This window comes from Glycine max, chromosome 8, assembly GCF_000004515.6.
Source record: "Glycine max cultivar Williams 82 chromosome 8, Glycine_max_v4.0, whole genome shotgun sequence".
Lineage (NCBI taxonomy): Eukaryota > Viridiplantae > Streptophyta > Magnoliopsida > Fabales > Fabaceae > Glycine > Glycine max.
In genome coordinates, this window is record NC_038244.2 from 34,516,697 (window position 1) to 34,539,800 (window position 23,104).

Consider the following 23,104-nt stretch of genomic DNA (forward strand, 5'->3'; position numbering starts at 1 on the left):
TGCTACAGTGCACAGAGAGAGAGTGGAGACCATAAATGCTTTCTGTAGGATATATTCAGAGAAGTACAGTTTGTTAGGGCCACCTAGTGCTCAGAGCTGACTTTTAGCATACAGATCAAAAGAAACATTAACAACATAAAACAAAAGGAATTAAGAATGTCGAGATAAGACATTTCAAATCTTTCCTTTTGTGTGTTAAAGTATGAGTTCCTTAGAGCCTGTGGACATTACTTTCTTGTGATTGTTTTCAGTTCTTGAGGATTGAGTAATTGTTCCATTACTTTTGCATTACGAGCCAAGTGCGAAAGCAGTTGTCTTCTCAAGGTTGGACACAAAAGCAATATCGTCCAATGACTAGTACTTTGCTTATCGTCTAGAACCCTTCTGTTCATGCTTTTCTGCTTATATCTCAAAGAGATAAAATAATTTGTAACTTAAGCATGATAGATTAGTACATAAAATTTATACTTTGTTAACATCAAAACCATAGGAATATAATTGTTTGGTACAATCCAATGTGACTTGGATGCAGCCATACTCTACAAAAGTGGTTCTTCTTGTCCTTTGTCTTATCCAGGTCTAGACATTTAGACCTGAAGTGTCCTAGATTCTTGAACTCGTAGTAGATGATGGAGTTTTTTTTCTTTGTCCATACTGTCTCTGGATGGCTTCTTGGACGAGCCTTTCCAATTTGATTTGCCTTTCTTCCTCCATATCTTTATGGATATGAAGGCTAGTTGATCATCTTTATTTGATTCTTTATCAAATTCATCATCGGAGGATAGGATTGCGTTAAGAGCATTATTGTGAATTAGTCTAGAGGTGGATGTTGAGGACTTTTTGGTCTTTTATGCACTCAAAGCTAGAGATTTTCCCTTATTAACTCCTTCGTCCGGTTCTAGTTCAGTTCATGAACCTTTAAGGTTCTAACCAGTTCTTCCATGGACATGGAATCAAGATTTTTTACTTCTCTCATAAGTTATACCAAGAGATTGTAGTTCATTCAATATGGTTTGGAAGTGTCCAAACATACTTTGTATGTCTTCATCTTCCTCTATAGTAAAGAGTTTATACTTACGTGTTAACAAGTCGGGCTTGTTACACTTTACTTGTTTTGACCCTTCATATGTTATGGCTAATATGTCCCATGTAACATCCTCGATTGTCGACTTCTCTATTGGACAAGTGGCCTCAGAAATATTAAGAAGGTGGGGTTGAATTAAGATTTCATTTACTATTCCTAATTGAAATTTTCCCTTTCTTAATTATTCCCTAGATTCAATTATTTCTTTGTTAACAAATTACTAAAATAATAAATGAAGGAAAATAACTTGCGGAAATGTAAAGATAACAGAAAGTAAAAGAGATAAGGAAAGAGAGAATGCAAAATCGGATTTATCTTGGTTCGGCCACAACTCGTGCCTACATCCAGTTCCCTAGCAACCCGCTTGAGATTTCCACTATCCTTGTAAAATCCTTTACAAGCAATGAACCACAAAGGAATCCTCTCCTTTTTGTTCAGTGATTACAACCAAGAAGTTATGCCCACTTCTTGCAATGAACCCAAAAGCGCTTTGAGTCCAGTGATAACAACCAAGAAGTTGTACCCACTTCTTGCAATGAACCCAAAAGCGGTTAGTCTTTTGGATCTAGTGATCAACCAAGAAGCAAATCCGCTTCTTGCAATGAACCCAAAAGCGGTTAGCCTTTTGAGTCCAATGTTTAACTAAGAAGACCTTCTCTTGAAAAACAGTCACCAAGAGTAGGTCTCTTGAAAAGCTTTTTGTAAGAATGGAGGAGAGGAAGAAAATAGAATAGCACAAGTTTTTGCCCAATGAACTTTTCTTGACAAAGCAAGTATTGAACAAAAACTTTTAGAAAGAAGTTGAGAATGATTCAGTAATCAGTAGTTTTTTTGAAATTCGTGCCATGGTCACATATTTATAGCCATTTGATGGCTCTTGAAGAAACCATGTTAAAAGTTGTAACTTTTGGCAATTTCTTCAAAACTAGTCACTTTTAAAACTTGTGACTCTCTTGAAATCAAGTCACTTAAAAGTTGTAACTTTCTTGAAAAACTAGTCACTTAAAAGTTGTGACTTTCTTGAAAACTAGTCACTTCAAAAGTTGTGACTCTTGGCAAATTCTTCAAAAACTAGTCACTTTAAAAATTGTGGCTCTTGGCAATTTATTTTTCAAGACCAATCACTGGTAATCGATTACCATTATAGGGTAATCGATTACACATCAACAGATGTGACTCTTCATGTTTAGATTTTAAAAACCAACGTTTAGAAACACTAGTAATCGATTACAAATGTTGTGTAATCGATTACACAAGTTTGAAAATGTTTTATCACAAGTTGTGACTCTTGAAATTTGAAATCCAACGTTCAAAAACATTGGCAATCGATTACATGAACATGGTAATAGATTACTACTTTGTAAATCAGTTTGAAAAGAAAGTTGGCTACTAGTAATCGATTATTGCCTTTTGGTAATCAATTACCATAGAGTAAAAACTCTTGATAAAAGATATTTCTTTGAAACATTCTTTTGGAAAATATGTGTTATTCAATATTTTGAAAAACTCTTTTTATACTTATCTTAATGGTTCTTGCATATCTTGAGTCTTCTCTTGATTCTTTACTTGAATCTTGATTCTTGATTGAATGACTCTTTGATTCTTGAAACTTGCTTGAATCTTGATTCTTGACTTGAGTCTTTGGCATCATCAAAATAAGCTTGGAAGCTTTGCTTCTACATTCTTGACACCTCTCACACTACGACACCTCACATGGTGACACTTCACTCAACTGCTCGTTGGTCAGAATCCTCCACTGGTCAAAACTCTCCGTAGGTAGTCCTTTCTAAGACATTAACAACCAACTCTGACACCGCTTGACTGCTCTCAAGACCAATGACTGTCCCCACAAACCAACATGATAATTTTTAGCATGTTTTGTCCTCACTCACATGTTTTCTAGGAAACTTCCCAAAAGGTCACTCATCCTATAACTACTTCAAACCAAACACACTTAACTGTGGATTTCTTAAGTGATATGCTACCAAAAAGTAGATGCATCTACTTTTTGGTAGCCTAGTACTTAAGAACATCACAATTAATCGTGCTTGGCTTGGAGCAATTATGGGATGGGTGATCTTTTGGGAAATTTCCTAGAAAGCATGTGAGTGAGGACAAAGCATCCTAAAAAGTCTTGTGTTTATTTGTGGGGACAGTCATTGATCTTGAAAGCAGCCGAAGCATATTGTTGAGGTCTCAGAAAGGGCTATCTACTGATGGTTCTGATCGGTGGATGGTTCTGACCAATGAGAAGTTGAATGAAGTGTCATAGTGTGAGGTGTCATAGTGTAAGCAACCAAGAAGTTGAGAATCAAGGGCATTACATCCCACATTTATTTTTCACTTCTGAAGTTATGGACTTTAATATATTCCTCTTCTGAGGGTGCATAACAGTGCATTATAGGCTTTGGAATTTAGCGGGAACCTTTGTTTCTAAGTGTCTATCCACATGTTCTTAGGAACTTCATTAAGTTATTCATCAAGTGGAGTGTAGTTTTCATTTTCTACCACATCCTAGAGGTCGATATGAATAGACTCAAAGTGAGATATCATACGTTCCTTCAAGTAACCATAATTTGCTCCTCTAAATAATGGAGGCTTGTTGGTGGAGTAACCTTCTTCCATCAGGATCTTCCTTTGTATTTGTTAGAATACTCAACCCAAGAGGGTGAGCTTTGATACCAACTAAAATACAATAAATCACACTAGAAAGAGGTTGAATAGTGTGTTAGATAAACTTTGAAAATTTTTCACAATGGAAGTGATTTTATAAACAATTATAAGTTTACAAAGATTTTCGTCCAGTGACAAGTCTTATGTTTTCACAGAAAGTAATGGACTATTGTCCAACGGTTTATAAACAATGTTTTGAAGTAAAACTTGTGTACAAAGATGTGTTAATAGTGTACTTTAAAAATACTTTGACAAGCTTAAAGGAAAGTAATAGAAACACTTTGTTTTATATTGGTTCACTCAACCTAAACTACATCCAGTTCTCCTTTACCAACCAATAAATGGTTCCATTAATCAATCTTTATTACAACAAGTATTCTGACTTGCCACTCCTGACTTATAAGTATTCTCTAGGCCACTACTGGTATAATGCTTAGACTCCCCCTGAATCTAAGAACACCCAAGTATTATTTTGTCACTAAGCTTGTCTTTCACAAACAACAATTTGTAGAATCACATATTCTAACACATAGAGAGTGTGTTTACAATAAGGTATAGTTAGATAACCTTGGTAAGAAAAGGATTGACTCTATAAGTACAATGTTTCTCTCTTATTTTCTTATGCTTTGGACTTAAGTATTGGTAGTGTTCTATGTTAATTTGTTAGTTTTCAGAAAAGACTTGATGCCCCTTTTATGCTTACAGTATGAGCGAATCAATGTGGGGTCTTGATTAATCAGAATATGACTGTTGACAATCTTTGATTCTTTGATTCCTACTAATGATAGATGATGCATGTCTGGATTGATCCAGAATCAATACTTTGTAAATTTGTCCTTCATATATCAATTCAAATGTTTGCTTCCACTAATAAGTGATGTACGTTTACACTTTTAAACCATTAGTCATCACAAATTTATAGTTTTGTTTTCATCAAAACTCAGAGATGAACAGATCGTCCAGTTCTAACAATTTTCCCTTTTTTGATGACGACAAACCATATAAATTTTGATTAAGAGAAAAACATAATTATCATAATTATCAGAGTGAATATGATGTGCTTATGTATGATGAATAATCAAAGTTATATATATATGATGATAGATTGTCCATAACTCCCCCCGAGTCCAACAATCTTATGCTTGACAATACAAGTGGAGATAATAATATACATGCAAGCATATAAATATGAGAGTGGAAAAATTAAAATGAACATATGCAAATGGACTTTCAAACACCTCATTTTATTAAGTGGTTTTGGCAAATACATCAAAATTCTTTAATAAAACTTTTCCCCCTTTTGTCATTAACAAAAAGACTATGAGTTTGAAGGAGAAAGAAATAATGAAGGACATCATTGTTGTCCTTGAGTAGGTGGTGGAGGTGGTTGAGATGGTGGTGGATGATTTAGTGATGGTGGACATGGGGTATCAAAGTTTGTAGGTGGTGGTTGAGGTGGTTCAGAGTTGGTTGTTTGTGGTGGAGGGGTAACACTTAGTGTTTGGGGATGGATAGGGGTGTGGAAGTGGTTAGGCAGGTGGAGGTGGAGCAATAGGTGCAGCAGCAGCAACGCTAAATAGAGACTATTGAGCTTGCTAGAGATTTTGGATGAAATTGGCCCCAAGAGACATGAATTGTTGATTGATGGCATCTTGCATGGATCTCCTAAACAACTTATTTTCAATCCTTTGACGTTCAACAAAGGTGTCCATGACCAATCCAATCATATTAGAGGAATTTGTAATTTTTCTCTTCTAATTTTTTATTTTTGAGAAAATAATTGTTAAATTAACATCATGTAAGTTTTTGTGCAGTGAATATTAAAAGTGATGGATTTATGAAGCTTAATGAATAAAATAAAGCCCAGAAAAGTAGGAATAATTAAGGAAATTATAGCTAACTAAGGAAAGATAGCTAATTGAGGAAAGAATGGCTAATTAAGGAAAGAAGACTAATTAAGAAAAGCAGAATAATTAAGGAAATCAGACTAATTCAAAAACCTGCTAATCTACACCTATAAAAGAAGATGAAAAAAGAAGGAAAAGACACACATAAATTCCAATACAATTTCTTATAGAAGACAAAGACTAAAAGAAGGAGAAGTAAGCAATGGAATTCATTCCTTGCCTCTATTCTCTTTCTTATTTTCCCCTTTTACTAAATATTTCCCTCTTGCAATTGTAAAGTCTTCATGACAATGAGAGGCTAACACCCTTTTTTTGGGAACTTGGCAGCCAACTACTCTTGATGTAATTTCTCTTCTTATCTATTTATGAATATTACATTTTCATTATCTTTTCATGTGCTTAATACTATAGCTTGTGGCTTGATCACCCATTTGCATGATAAGTTTTAGGGGTAGCATTGGAAAATGTTATTTTCTAATAGAACTGAAAAAAGGTATCTAAATAAAGGCATCACTAGAGATGTGTTGATATTTGTTTAGTCTGTTATACATCTATATTCTTAATACAATTTACTATTTTAGCTCTACAAAGGGAGTTGGGAGAGAAAATAGATAAATTAGGCTCTTTCATGCGGGGGACCAAAGTTAGAGTATACTAGTAGATGCAGGTGTAAATTGGAATAATTATAAATAGAGAAAAATTATTAACATTACATCAAAAAGTAGCTCTGATAAGCTAAGTTTTTAACATTCCCATCTTTTGAATTTCCTTCTACAATAATATTGGATTTTCTGTCCTTAATTAAATCATGTTTAATTTTTTTATTGTTTGATTTAATTTTCTCTCAAATTAAATTTCTATTTTTCTACAACTTTTTCAAATCTTCATCTACCTAAGTACAAACAAAGTTCATGTGGATACGATACTCAGACTTTCATTTTAACTTTACTACTTGAGACAAATTGGTGTACTTGTCAATCCATCAACAACACGTAGTTGATTGGGGTGGGTCCGGAGCTGGTTGGAAGAACAATGATTGCATCATGCATCAATTGCTCTCTAAATGTAGCTTCATGTAAGGTCTCTGACTACTTGGATGTAGGTTCAGTTGTTGAATGGACTTCATAACCTCATTAGCTTTAACTTCTTTGGACGTGTTTGGTTCCTCGTCCATGACGTTAGTGTTAGTGAGATCAATGAAGACCTCATTAACATTGTTGTTGTCCACAATATGATTTGCACTTAATTTGTTAACAATTTATATTATTTTGCCAAAATTATCCTTAAAATTATTGGGCCTGATAATTCCTCTCTTTCCATTTAATTACTTTCCAACCTAATTAATTAATGTGTGTTAGCTTTTTCATCCAATCCTTATAAGAGAGATAGACTATGTTTGATAAGACATCTTATTTAGTTTCTAGCTTTTTTTACTAGTTAAAAAACCCATTTGAATGTTTGTTGAACAAGCTTTTTTTAGTAGCTACTTAGCATCTTCTAATATTTTTTGAAACACTATTTGGAGTAATATTTTTTAAAACACTAACTTCTAACTTTTAGTTTTTTATATTTTCTTAATAAATTTATCAAATTTTCTACTTATCATTTTTAAATAAATTGTGATTTTATTATTTTTCAATCATTTATACTTTTCGCCTACTTCAACAACTAATTTTATCAAACAGTTTTAATTTCATAAGTTACTTTTTTAGCTTCTAACTTCTAACTAGTTTTTTAAATAGTTTTATCCAACATAGTCATAATGCATTTATTTTTTAAAATACATGGCATTTATTGTAAAGTAATTATAAGTATTTGGTCAAAAAATAATTAATTCAAAAGTCTTATACAAAGGACACACAAAATTTAAAAAACTAGTCTTACATTTAAGAAAAGAGGCAGTATTTTGGTACAAAATTTTAGACGACAATTACTACTATAATGGTAGGGAAGGAATACTTTTTCTTATCTTCATTCCTATGTATAAGACTATTTTTTCATAAGATCTTCTAAAAGTTTTGGACATTAATTATTTTCTTATAATATCTTTAATTAATTATAATATTTTCTCTCCAAACATCAATTATTCCTTGATGAGAAACAAATAAGTGAGAAAAGAAATAAAGAATAATTTTAAAATAACAGTATAAATAATTAACAAATTTAACATGACTAATTAAATTAATATTTTTCTTTAAAAATATGAATTAATTAAAACTTAAAATACACATGAAGCAGGTAGAAATATAAGTACATAGTGACGCATTAAATACTACCATTAATTTAGTCTACACGACTTATATATGCACTGTACATGATTTGACCAAACTTTATTGATTGGATCCCAACTTGGAAAATAAAATTAGAGAAAACGGAAACATTTAATATCTGAAGTCTTTAAATACACTGCCCATGCCTGTGTTCAATGGGCAATTCTGAATTATATTAGACATTTGGACCATATTTAAAAGTGCTTAATTATGAAAAAAAAATTAAAAGAATTAATATAAAATAAAATAATACTTCCTCCATCCCATAACAATAATTATGCAAGAAAATTATTATTTTAATAGTTCAATATAACATTAATTATTTTTTTTTACTTATACTTTCTTTGTTCTCAGACATAAGAAAAAAATGATTTTTTATAAATATTAAATATAAGAAAATTTTAATTAATTTTATTTTATTTAATATTATTATCTTTAAAATATTTTTTATTTAATTGCGGTGTTAAGTTTAATGGCTCTTTTTAATTAGGGTGACATTTTTTTTCTTATATTTGAGGTCGGACGAAAAATCTCCTGTAATATTATGATATAGATTAAAAAACAAAAAATAAATTAATCATGATAAGATTCATTTGTAAAATTGTTATTTTTTTATTTATTTATTGATATTTTTATTTTATATAAATAAACTAAAGCTGTAATTATAATACAACGGAAGTAGTACTATTGTAGGTATGCGCTTGTTCGTAGTATTAACCATTTATCAGAGAACAATTCCGGATGTCTGAAAGGGTATTTTTTACAATGAGTTTCACTTTGTAAGAACCAGGTAAAATTTTTAGTATACCTTCTCAGTTATGTGGTCTTTATTGAAAATAGTCTTCAATTATAATTTTACAAATTTATTATTTAGTAGTATCTGTCACCTCTTTCATTCAATAAATGAATCAATCATTAAATTAAGTGACCCATATCCTGAGTATAACCCTGTAATGCTGGTTTGTTTTAGTACTTCAATTTAATCTCCCTTCAGTGTAAATTTCCAAATTCAGCAGCTTATCAGAAACTTATGTCACCCTCGCATTTAATTTATAATATAGTAAAGGGTCTTGATAATGAGTATTTTAAGAATATTGATTAACAGATTAAAAAAATATTTATTGTAAAAATTATAAAAAAAATGTAAAAGTAATTATAAATAATTATAGATGATATAATTTTTTATCTTTTAATAATAATATTTATATTTTAAATTTTTTAACTAATATTTTAAGGACACTCATTAATATTTACCTATAACAAAATATTACAATATACTGATAAATTGTGGGAGCGGTCAATAGTATTTATCATCAGACATTGTTTAATAAGATTAAAAATAAATGTGTTAAAAATTATATTCCTTAACGTTCAAACTCTATTATTAGTCGTTTTTATATTTTTCTCACCTTTTAAAAAGTAATTAAATTATTTAGTTAATTCACTCTAAATGGTTTAATATGAATATGTTTATCATCCTATATGTTTTAATTGTTTCTACGATTTTTTTTAATCATTCTAGATTGTAGATATGTTGGTATGCTAGGAGATTTGACACTGTCATTTTTAGAATTTAATTAATGGTATTTATTGATGTTCATGCTGTCCAACTTTTCTGTACTTTATGTTATTAATATAAATTCAATTTGAACAAAAATTTGTACTATTTTTCATAAATATAAAAAATGGAAATCAACCTTAAGGAAGCCAAGATATATAAAATTCACAGTACTTGGTAATTTATATAAAATTTGTGATTCCCTAAATATAATTATACATCATCAATATATAACTATATATTCATATATTTGGTGTATTTATTAATTATATGATATGGTGTTTACAAACAAATGTTGCACGATGGATTAAATGTCAAATTACCACCTAATTCTTTTTCTTAATGTTTTACAATCTTTTATATATATATATATATATATATATATATATATATATATATATATATATATATATATATATATATATATATGGGGGTGCTAATGTCCATTCTAAGCTAGTTGGAATGCATTGACAATTAATGTCAAAATTTTTAGGACAAAAAATAATAATATTTTAAGAACATGATAGTATTTTACTTAATTTTAAAAAATATAAAATACTATTTTCTTTCTCCTGTTTAATGATACTTTTTGTTGGGAAATGAAAATAAGGTGTTTCAAGAGAAAGATAAGAGAAATTAGTGTAAAAAATAAATATGGAGTGAGAAAAAATAAAAGTAATATTAAGTTGTGATAGGAGAGAAAATTGGTTTATTTTTTAATTAAATATTAAAATATTCTTATAATAAATTAACAAAACCAAAAGATGTGAGAGATATTTTTTCAAAAAATATTTTGATATTGGTTGCTAATACATTCCAACTAGGGTGAATATTAGTATTTATATATATATATATATATATATATATATATATATATATATATATATATATATATATATATTTTTTTTTTGCAAATGAAATAATTATTTTGGTTTGTAACTAATTGATTAATATATTTAAGAGAGAAAAAAAATTATGTATTGATAAACAACTTAAAAAGAATATGCACAGTTATTTAATCATAAATCATTATGTATTATAAATTTATTAACTTTTAAAATAATTATTTTAAAATAATTTAAATAATAATCTTTGATTGTATAATGATATAAAATAATATATGATTATTAAACTCTATTTTTATTATAATATAAGATAAGATTAATTAAGAAAAACAATATCCCTGTGCTGCACTGGTAGGATAGCTAGTAACTAGCCACGTGCATATCCACCAAACTCCATTTATCACTGTTGAAAAACCAGTTGCCTTACCCGGTGACCACCTTGTTCTCTTCATCCTCTATAACGCAACTACCTCCTACCTATCTACCCTACACACTCTTTGAATGCTAGCTAGCCTCCCTTATTTTTCTCTGACAACTTATTTCATATCCAATGACTAAGTAGGATCCGAATCTTAGTTTATTTAGTTAAATGATAAAACCAATTACCAATTCTGTTGAATGTTGTTGCTGTTGGCCTCCCTTATTTATAACCCACCTTTTCAATCTTCAATTACAAATAACCTTTGAAACACTTCCTGTTCCGTTCCTCATTTTTATTCTCTTTTATCTCTTGGAGAAGAAATATATATGGCGCCCTCGTTCGATCAAAGTGCAAGCACAGTTTGCGTGATGGATGCTTCGGGTCAGCTAGGTGCCAGTCTGGTCCAACAATTACTTCTACGGGGATACCATGTCCATGCCTCTGTTCAATCACATGGTTGCTGTTTTTTTTTGGCTCTTTTGCTACCTTTATGTTGCAGGAATTTGACCAATATAGGTTTTTTTTATAAAAAAAAACTAAATACTACTTTGGAGTAATCTTTAAATAATTTATCAGATTCATTAATTTCTGTTAGGCATGTAATTGGTGGTGAGTCAGCACACTTGATAAATTGTTTAAATATCACCCAAAGTAATATTTAGTTTAAAAGAAAACCATTTAGTCAAATTTCCTATATGTTGTGTTGCATGGCTCATTGAAATTGAAATTGACTTTGCTTTTGTTTCTCAGGGAACGAGCAACTCAATGGGATTTCTGCTGACCCCAATAGGCTCAAGATTTTCCATTTAGACCCATTTGATTACCATAGCATAACCGATGCTCTAAGAGGCTGCTCTGGCTTGTTTTATGTATTTGAACCACCTCAGGACCAACCCTACTATGATGTAAGTAACCCCCTTCTTTGTAATTCGTAGCTTTTTTTTTATTTATTTAGTATCTAATGGGGGTTCGTAATTAATTTTGTATCTTGCATGATGATGATTTTATTTTGCATAATCTTTTAATCTTCTCTCCATGATTTTAAACTGCAATCAGCACCATGATTACAGTTTTGTTGCGATTATTTTTAATATTGTGAAAAATGGTGAACCAATGCAATGATGCAGTCACAATTAGGATTGTGATTTGATTGCGAAATTTCTTAAAACCTTGATGGTGAGTGAAGAATATGTCAAACCTGTATTACTGTAAAAGTGATATCGAAGAGTTTCTTTTTCTTAAGCATTTTATTAGTGTGAAGTATTTATCAACTTAATTTACTAAGACTAATTTTTATTAAAAAATTTAATTGATCACATTTAATTTCATATCTGTCTCTTTATAAGGACATATTTTCATCCATAAAATTAGAATTTAATATTTTTTTTTAAGAGATTGAGTCACATTCTAATCAAACAATCAACTTAATATTGGTGCTATTGAAAAAGAGTTAATGCATGCACTTTTTGTTGGGCGGAGATGATGGTTTGGGTGAAATATTAGACTTTGTATATGCTAGTCTTATAAGTAATTCCTTGGATGGGTGGGTGGTGGATATGATAAGCATAGACCCAGAGTTTGCCTGAGTTTCTTATTTGATGGAAAGTGATTAATGTTTGTAGGGTACATATAAGGTGAAAAGTGAATATTTTTTTCTCAACATAATTTATTTTATACTAAAAGATCACCTAAAATTGAAATATTTATTTTATACTAAAAGATCACCTAAAATTGAAATCTTGATCATGAATGTACACTGCCACCACTTATATTAACCATGATTCATTTTACAAATTTCCATTCGTTACTCCAATTTGTTTCCCAGTTTAATTTGAGTCTGGGTTCGCCACTCCTCTTCTTCCAATCCTTTTCTTTCGGACTCTAACACGAGGATCGTGACAAGGAAGCAAATATTGATTCTTTTCTAGTGGGCTAGCTGGTTAATCATCCGTAGTCGAATGATATCGAATTTATGTGTCATTGTCATTCACTTGGGTTGTCCAAATCAACATGGCGACTATTTGCTTATTTTCCATAATTATATTCTTACCACTTTAAGTCACTTCAATTTTTTGTAGTATAAAGCAGGGAGATTAGCAATTGCGTGTGATGAAAATGCATCTAATAATTCAAATTACTCAAATATTAAATTGAAGTTATTAGTTGTTTTAATCGTGTTTAGTTATTGCTACTAGAGTATCAGCATGCAAAATATTTATTTAAAAAATTATTTTATTTTTAAATTACTTTCTTACTTCGAAATAAATTAATCCAAACAAGAACCATGTAACAATTTTTCAAATAGAACACCAGAGTTTTAGTATTTTATTTGGATAGTAATTTTAAGCAACATTTAATTTTAATTAGTGTGAATAACTTTAAAATAGTTTTATTTGTTTAACATATATTAGAACGAAAGGTATTAACAACATAATTCCAATACATATTGTCCACTGAAATTTATATTAATTCGCTAGTGATATTGATATATATTAGGCTTTTAGTAAATTAATTTCATCTATATATGTATCACAAACACCAGGAACGAATTTTCCATTTTCCATGCAATGTTAGACCCGACTTTCTGAGCAAAAGCAAAAATTTGGTGAAGAAAAGTTATAGCATGGTTACTTTAATTAGGTCCATCCTAATAATGTTATTTTATGAAAGTTTGACCAAAACGTACTTGTGCGAAGATTTATTACTTGTTCATTGAATCTCAGAATTTTGTCTAAAAATGACACTGTCTTTTGTTTATTGTAGGAATACATAGCAGACGTAGAGGTCAGAGCAGCACACAATGTGATTGAAGCTTGCGCTCAAACAGAAACAATAGATAAAGTGGTTTTCACTTCATCTGCAACAGCTGTCGTTTGGAGGGAGGATCGCAAAGCCATGGAATCGAACATGGATGAGAAACATTGGAGTGATATCAATTTCTGTCGGAAGTTCAAGGTAAAATTAATTATACCCTGATCTCCTTTGTTTAACTTATTATATTATTAGAGCAAATAATTGGCCTAAGTGATAATAAATTGTATCTTATCTTTTAATCGAGTGATTTACAATTTATACTTATATATAGAATAAATCTTATTGGATTCAAAATATTTATCTTATATTTTAAGGGAAAAAAACTTCATTACAATATCATCATGATTTAAAAAAAAAAAAAAAACTTACTAGTATTATATTATTGGAAAACAAAATGATCCAAATGAATAGGGTGAATAATAACACGTCAAACTCTATTCTCGTAAACCCCCATTACAAACTGTCGCAGGATCATTTAAAAACCACTTTATTTAGTTGTAACTTCTAATTAATATAATATTCACTTACAATAATATCCTTTTAATATTTTATTAAGAAAATGTTAAATAAAATGTAAACATATGATTAAGTATCTTTAAAATAGTGATTAAACAATTAAAAGTAAAACATTTTACAAATCATAAAATCGCAAATATCCTATTGTGATTTTTAATATAATTCAATGTCGTTTTTTTTATAAACACTGTTTTAATTCTAAAAATCTGTTATAAAAGGATTTAATAATCTATTTGGGTAAGAGAAATAAAAATAAAAAGGAAAAAGTTTAATCGATATAAACTATTTTTGTAAAGTTTTAACACAATTAAATAATAATAAAAATATCAGAACTATAATTTATTAGTTAATTAATTATTATGAAAATCAAATATATATATATATATATATATATATATATATATATATATATATATATATATATATTAAGTTGAAGATAAAAAAAAAATTATCTTTAAGAAATTTAAAGTGCTTTCTTTTTAAAAAAATTCTCCACATGTAATAAAATCAATGTTGTGAGGAACGGTTAATTAGCATCCCTAACTATTTTGACTCGATTATAATTGTTGGGATTCAATTCTAAATGTTGGAATTCAAACACAGAATTAACCATACTTTTATATTGAGTAGACCACTTTAATATTTTGGCTAATTATATAATGGCCCTAACTTATTCAATCATGTGATATATATATATATATATATATATATATATATATATATATGACCCAAAATTGCTAACAATCTCCCACTGGTCACAAATATATATATTCTTACGATCCTTATGAATGTGTTAGACTTTATGAGCTCAAAATTTGTCATTACATGCCTTGAACATATTCCAAAAATCTTGTCTATTGATTACATTTGTATGTAGAACCAAAGCAATTTTCATTGTATCAAATCACAACTAAACCCATCAATGATCACTAATGCTGACAGAATCAAATGACATAGACTCATCATGAAATGTGTAACAAGAAAATTACTTAAAGGTGGTCTATACACGTCTATTTTCAATTGGTCCTACTTTACCTCAATGAGATCATTTAATAACCTTAATGTACAAAGTGTAATAACTAAATAATAAGCCATATATATATATATATATATATATATCCAAAGTCAATGTATGCATACATAAAATCTAACATAGAACATAAAATACATAAAAGTGTCTAACTCACATCAAATCAAAGATTCCTCGAATTGTAAAACACCCATGTGAGCAACATGCTCATGAAAGACCTTGGGTGGAAGTCCCTTAGTAAGAGGATCTACTATCATGGAGTTTGTCCCTAAGTGTTCTATGAAAATTTGTCCACTCTGTACCCTTTCCTTAACAATTAGGAACTTGATGTCAATATGCTTTGACTTGGTCGAGCTCCTATTGTTGTTAGAATACAATACAACTAATTTATTGTCACAATATAACTTAAGTGGTCTTTCAATTTCTTCCACAATTTGCAGCCCTGTGACAAAATTTTTCAGCCATATTCCATGATTTGATGTCTCATAGCATGTCACAAATTTTGTCGCCATGATGGATGAAGTAGTAAGGGTTTGCTTGGCACTGTGCCAAGAAACCGCACCACCGGCTAACATGAAAATGTAACCTGAAGTGGATCTCAAACTATCTAGGCATTCTGCAAAATCCAAGTCAGAATACCCAGTGATCTCCAACTGATCTGACCTCTTGTATGTGAGCATATAATACTTTGTTCTCTTCAAATACGTCATATCTCTTTTAGCTGCTTTCCAATGATCCATTCCTGGATTGCTTAAATATCTGCCTAATACCCCAACTATGTATGCTATATCTGGACGCGTACATACTTGGGCATACATTAAACTCCCTACAACTGATGCATAGGAAATCTTTTGCATTTCCTGAATTTCAAAATTTCCTTTTGGGTACTGTTTAAGACTAAACTTGTCTCCCTTAGCAACTGGAGTATCTCGGATTTACATTCTTGCATGCCAAACCTTTTAAGTACCTTTTTGATATAACTTATTTGTGATAATCCTAGAATACCCCGAGATCGATCTCGGTGTATCTGAATTCCTAATACAAAGGAGGCATCCCCAAGATCTTTCATTTTGAAGTTTCTTGATAGAAATCTCTTGGTTTCATGCAACATGCCTATATCATTAGTGGCAAGCAGTATGTCATCAACATATAAGACCAGGAAAATGTACTTGCTCCCACTGAATTTGTGATACATGCAATCATCAACAAGATTCATCTCGAAACCAAATGAGAGAATTGCTTGATGAAATTTGTGGTACCATTGACAAGATGCTTGTTTTAGCCCATAAATGGATTTTGTCAGTTTGTAAACCATATTCTTTGGGTCTCCTGACACAAAGTTTTCTGGTTGCACCATATAAATTGTCTCATCGATGTTGCCATTGAGAAATGTCGTCTTGACATCCATTTGATGAAGCTCTAAATCATAATGTGCAACAAGAGTCATGATTGTCCTAAAAGAGTCTTTTGATGAAACTGGAGAGAAAGTCTCTTTAAAGTCAATCCCTTCCTTTTGGGTATAGCCCTTCGCCACAAGACGAGCCTTATACCTCTCCACATTACCTTTGGAATCCCGCTTGGTCTTAAATATCCATTTGCAACCAATGGGTTTCACACCTTCTAGTAATGGGACAAGTTCCCAAACCTTGTTGTCTTGCATGGACTTATACTCCTCATTCATTGCTTCAATCCACTTTTCTGAGTTGGAATCTTGCATGGCTTGATGGAAGTTGATTGGGTCATCTTCCATCATACCATTATTTTCCTCATGTTCCTGGAGAAATACCTCATAATCATCTGGAATAGCACTTCTCCTTTCTCTTGTAGATCTCTGCAAAGGTACTTCCTCATGAAGCATAGGTTCTTGAGGATCTTGAGTTTGTTCTTCATGAACGACCAAATTATCTTGAGTGGGAGATTCAATAACAATGTCTTGTAGAGGTTCTGAATTTGCTTTATCAGAAGCAATTGTCTGAATTGGTTTTGGAATTGTTACTGATTCTTCTTCTAAGACAAAGTCTCCAACCTTATTTATTCAATAACAATGTCTTGTAGAGGTTCCGAATTTTTTTTATCAAAAACAACTATATGAATTAGTTCTGGAATTGTTACTGATTCTTCCTCTAAGACAAAGTCTCTAACCTTATTCTTCCCCCCATACTCAATATCCTCAAAAAATGTGGCAGTTCCTGTCTCAAAAATTGTCTTTAATTTGGGATCATAAAATTTATAGCCCCTGGATCTTTCAAAATAACCAATAAAGTAGTTGCTCACTGTCCGGGAGTCCAATTTCCTTTCATTTGGCTTATAATGTCTTGCCTCAACTGGACATCCCTATACATGAAAATGTTTCAAACTAGGCTTTCGCCCAACCCAAAGCTCATAAGGTGTTTTGGCAGCTGCCTTAGTTGACACTCTATTTAGAATGTAAGCTGCAGTATTTAGTGCTTCTCCCCATTTTGACTCTGGTAAGTTAGAATGACAAATCATGCTTCTTACCATATCCTTAAGAGTTTTGTTACGTCTTTCAACCACACCATTCATGCTAGGTGACCCCGACATGGTGTACTGTGGGACGATTCCATATTCCTTTAGGTACCTGGCAAAAGGCCCCGGACGTTGTTCACTTGAACCGTCATATCTGCCATAGTATTCACCACCACGGTCAGATCTGACACACTTTATTCTTTTGTTGAGTTGACTTTCAACTTTAACTTTAAATGTTTTGAACACATCCAGAGATTGTGACTTTTCATGTATAAGAAACAAGTATGCATATCTAGAGTAATCGTCTATGAATGATATAAAATATTGTTGACCATTCCATGAAGGTGTTTGAAATGGCCCACAAATGTCCGTATATATCAATTTCAAGACATCTGTAGCCCCATATGCACTTAATTTCTTGCTTTTAGTCTGTTTACCTTTAATGCATTCAACACAAACATCAAAGCTTGTGAAATCAATGGAATCCAAGATTCTGTTTGACACAAGTCGTTCAATTTTGTTCTTAGAAATGTCACCTAAGTGCTTATGCCGTAATGCTCCTGAGTTTGTATTATCAATTCTACACTTAGTACCACGCAATTCTGCATTAAAGGATTCATGATAGGAAGCTACAGTATCAAGTAAATATAGATTATCATTAACCAAGAGTGAACTAGTTCCAACAATATCTAAATTAAAAGACAAACTGAACACATTGTTTCCAAATGAACACAAATAACCTAATTTGTCCACATAAGAAACTGAAACCAAATTTCTTCTAAATGAAGGTACAACAAAAGTGTCTTTCAAATCCAAATAAAAACTAATACATAATAATAATCTAAAGTGCCTTATAGCTTCCACTTCCACCGATTTACCATCTCCAACATAGATCCATCTTTCAGAATCAATTGGCTTCCGGTAGCTTAGGCAACCGTTAGTAGTGGCACCAAAATCTAACCACCAAGTGTTTCTAGGTACTGAAGCTAAATTGACCTCATAACAGACCAAAGTAAGAAACATACCCTTCTTTACACGTCAAGCATGATATTTGGTACATTTCTTCTTTACATGTCCATGATTACTGCAAAAGAAATAATTGTCACCTTGATTTTGTTTCTTTTGTGTTGGACCTTAGCACCTTCATTCTTGGGCTCCTCAGTTCTTTTTCTTTTGCCCTTGCCTTTAGAGGTACTCACAACATGAGCACTTTTAGCCCTTTCTTGCTTCAGCATTTCCTCTTCTTGCACACAGTATGAAATGAGCTCATTAAGAGACCATTCCTCCTTCTGATTATAAGAGATCTTAAATTGACTAAACTGTGAAGGTAGAGAAATTAGCACTAAATGAATAAGCAAGTCTTCTCATAGCTCAAGCTTTAGTGCCCTTAATTTTGAAGCAATATTTGATATTCCCATGATGTATTCCCTGACATTTCCTTTTCCTTGATACTTCATGGAAATCAAGTTCTGAAGGAGAGTACTTGTTTCCGCCTTATCGCTTTTTTTAGAGCGTTTTTCAATTTCAGCAAGGAATTCTTTGGCACTAGTTATATCATCTGAAACAGTGCCCCTGAAGACCTCGGGAATGTCACGCTTAATGATCATAAGACTCATGCGATTTGAGTGATCCCACTGCTCATGAATTTTCCTCTGTTCAGAGGTACTGGAATCCGTAGGAGAAGGGGGTTTCTCAATCCTTAATGCAAGATCTAGATCTGTGTAGCCAAGAACAATTTGCATGTTCTCTTTCCAGTCCTTAAAATTTGTACCATTAAGAATCAGAATCGAATTCAGATTAGCAGATATAGAAGCAACAACTGAAAAGATCAAAACAAATAATACAAATAAGCTCACATAATAGTCATCAATGCATCTAAATAATGGTATATCTCATCTCAAGATATCTAGTGCACCATTAATATCAAGTCTTTGGACAGTGATATTAATTGCTAGTGATATCCTTGTTGTAATGTTCAAACATTGATAATAAAAACATATCAAATAACAAACACATATTTGATGTGACTTATCATCCACATGCAAAACCACATGATTATCACAAGTTTAATACATCACAGGTGTGTATGTAACTTAGTTAAATGGTAACTTCTCTTTTGGGCTAGTCATCATTCATCATATAAATAATCACACACGTTAACATTTAACGTTTCTCATGAACAATCTACACAAGAGAGGTCGCTTTGGTGATATCTTGATTCAATTAGCTCATTTAAATGTTAAATAATTAAAATGATATACCATAACTGAATTTTGAACATTGATACACCAAATCCAAAATTAAAATGTTTCTTGAGTAAATTATTTTTAACTTTATTTATTTATTTTAAATTTTAGAGGCCCATGATTATTATTTTAATATAATGGAGCGGCCTCTAAAAGTAAGAACAAACACATAAATGATGCACTTAAATTTATACCAAATGCTTTATATCATTGTTCATTCCGCAGTCATGTGATAATCATATTTGTTTCCTCAAAAAACATTGTATCTAATGTGTGTATGTTGTCCAAACATTATACATGAATCAAGTATGGGTGGCTCTGATACCAAATGTTGGGATTCAATTCCAAATGTTGGGATTCAATCAATCAGCCTAATTTGATTATAACAGACAATCATTAAACCTAACCACATGTTTTCTATTCATGTAGAGAGAAATTACTGTAGAGAGATGAATAGAACCCCTTTTGTGTTCCCATACTCAACATGATGATGAAAACGAACTACGGGGGAGCGTACTGATTAACTATAATGGAATGATGATGAAAGGGTTTATCAAAAGATTGGTTGTATGATATTCCAAATGTAGAGAGCCATTTTCTTTTCTTTCTGTAAATTTTTTCCCCTCTAACAGGATATGAAAGTTAAACAACTTATGTAAGCACTCTGTTAGAGATGTTCTAAGAGTATCTACATAATTGCTTATATAAGTTGTTTATCATAATAATTTTGTTAGTCATACAATTCCATATAGATTTAAGTATTTTAAGTAAAAATTCATTCAAATGTTAAGATAGTTAAAATGAATGTTTAAATTAATTTGAGTCCTATGATATTTAAAGATATGATATTTATGGTATAATATTATTAAGCAACAATACTTATATAAACAATTCCACATCATCATATGCTCTAATGAAAAAAAATAATTAAACAACATTATTTAAAGTTAAATAACTCTCTAAGATACTCTAATAGATAATGAGAGCTAAAAAGAGAGTTCAAATTAAAATGAATAAAACTTTAGTGAGTTTGATAGAGAAGAAAAGCAATGAAAATGATTTTTTTAAAAAACAATTAGTGTACATCTTACCTTTCTATTATTCTATTTTAGTTCAAATATTTTTTTTATTTTCTTTTCTTTCTTTTTTCTTTTGATTCTGCCAAACTCACAAGTGTACAACAACAGCTATGGCACGGGATGTCAAAGACAATGGCAGAGAGGACAGCGTGGGCCCTAGCAATGGACAGAGAGGTGAACATGGTGTCCATAAACGCAGGCTTGTTGATGAGTAGTGACCAACACCAAGATCTCTGCATCCAAAAAAACCCCTACCTCAGAGGAGCTTCGGAGATGTACGAAGATGGCGTGTTGGTGACCGTAGACTTAGGAATCTTGGTGGATACCCACATCTGTGTTTACGAAGATATCTCATCCTATGGTCGCTACTTGTGCTTCAACCACGTCATCAACACCCAACACGACGCCGTTCAGCTCGCCCACAAGACTACCACCCCTCTAAGGTGATCAATGTCACTCGCACACTGCTTCATTGGCGTTATACCTAAATTTTTTGTAGAAAAAGAAAATAAGGAAATAAAATATAGTAAAATCATTTTTTTCTTATAAATTATTACAGCTAGTTTATACATAAGTTAAAGTTAGTTTTTCCAAAATTAAATATAAATAAATAAATTATAAATTTGTTTGTGTATATACGTACTAATTTTAATTTGCATAAAAACTTAATTAATTCATTTGACTTTTTCTTTGTTTCTGATTATTGAAAAATTTATCTAAACAAGTCTTTAATCACAATTTTCTAAACGAATTTTTTTTTATTTTCGAAATAAGTACTATTTTAAAAGTCATATTTAAGATTATTTTAATATTATTGTTTTTTATTACAACATTCGTTTATTATTATATAATTTTTTGTAAAATTTTATTTTATGAGAATTTTTATCTCTTTCTTCATATAGTTTATTGTGAGTTACCACGGAATTAACAAACGTTCAAGAAATTCAGAGTATTTATTTTAGAACTAAGGACAATGGGTATTTTTTTCAGAATAATGAAACTAGGAGTTAATTTGTCTATTTTTTTATTACAAAATTCGTTTTATTATTATATATTTTTTTGTAAAATTTTATTATGAGAATTTTTATCTCTTTTTCATATAGTTTATTGTGAGTTACCACGGAATTAACAAACGTTCAAGAAATTCAGAGTATTTATTTTAGAACTAATTACAATGGATGTTTTTTTCTGAATAATGAAAATAGGAGTTAATTTGTCTTTACTTGAAAATTTTAATATGAAAAATAATTATATTTTCTTAAAACTATTTTTTGTTTCCAAGTATTTATTATAAAATTTAATGATTAATATAAACATTTAAAAATTCATAAAATAATAATATCCCAAAAGAATTTAAAGACTGGCAATAAAAAAATGTAGTTTAATTGATTAAACAAGAAAAATGAGTGTTATAAATCAATTTTTATGGATTAAAAAAAGAGGGAAATTTATAGCTTATTGGTACGTACTTTTGAGTTGTTTGTGAAACTGAAATTCTATTTTATCCTTATTTACAGCTGTGACCCAGGGAAAGAGTTTATCCAACAAAGAATAAGCAACAAGAAATTGAACGAACTGATGGTCAATTTTGTGAGTTGACTACTATGGTCTTCGCTTTGAAAGGTTTTCTCTTCCGTGCGCGGCGAAACTATTTGTGCGCATATAGTCGAAAAATAAATCTGTAATTGGACAAGCATGTCGTTCAGACATCTTAACTTTTTAAGGGAAAAAATAATAGCAATAAAATACTACAAATAAAATTATTTTAGAGATAATTATCCTTTTCTATTTAAAATATTAATGTACATGTAAATTTGGTTTAGTGATATGATATACATACATTACTCTCTCCATCCCATAATATTTTCCCTAAAAACTAATAAACGAATAAAAAAATAATTTTATAAAATTAACCTTCTCATAATTAATTCATTTATATACTTTTTTCTCATAATTAATATCATAAGGAATATAAGTGAAAAAAATAATTAATATTACATTAAAAAATTAAAATCATATTTCATCCGGTCTCTTTTATAAGAAAAAAAAAATCATATATTTTGGTCCTAAATATAAACAAAAGTTAATTAACTTTGGCTTATTTAATGAGATTATTTTTATATAGCATCTTTTATTTAATAGGATTAAAGACCTTTTTTATATTTGATATCAAT

At 30.4% G+C, this 23,104-nt stretch overlaps 1 protein-coding gene across 1 annotated transcript; it reads left to right on the plus strand.

The window, feature by feature from the left end:
* The first annotated feature begins 11,009 nt into the window (after positions 1 to 11,009).
* LOC100783579 (NAD(P)-binding Rossmann-fold superfamily protein) lies at positions 11,010 to 22,702 on the plus strand. The gene is made up of 5 exons (NM_001255833.2): positions 11,010 to 11,214; positions 11,509 to 11,663; positions 13,522 to 13,713; positions 21,039 to 21,373; positions 22,448 to 22,702. The coding sequence occupies exons 1-5, from the start codon at positions 11,085 to 11,087 to the stop codon at positions 22,527 to 22,529; spliced, it is 894 nt and encodes a 297-aa protein (NP_001242762.2). The 5' UTR covers positions 11,010 to 11,084; the 3' UTR covers positions 22,530 to 22,702.
* The last annotated feature ends 402 nt before the right edge of the window (positions 22,703 to 23,104 follow it).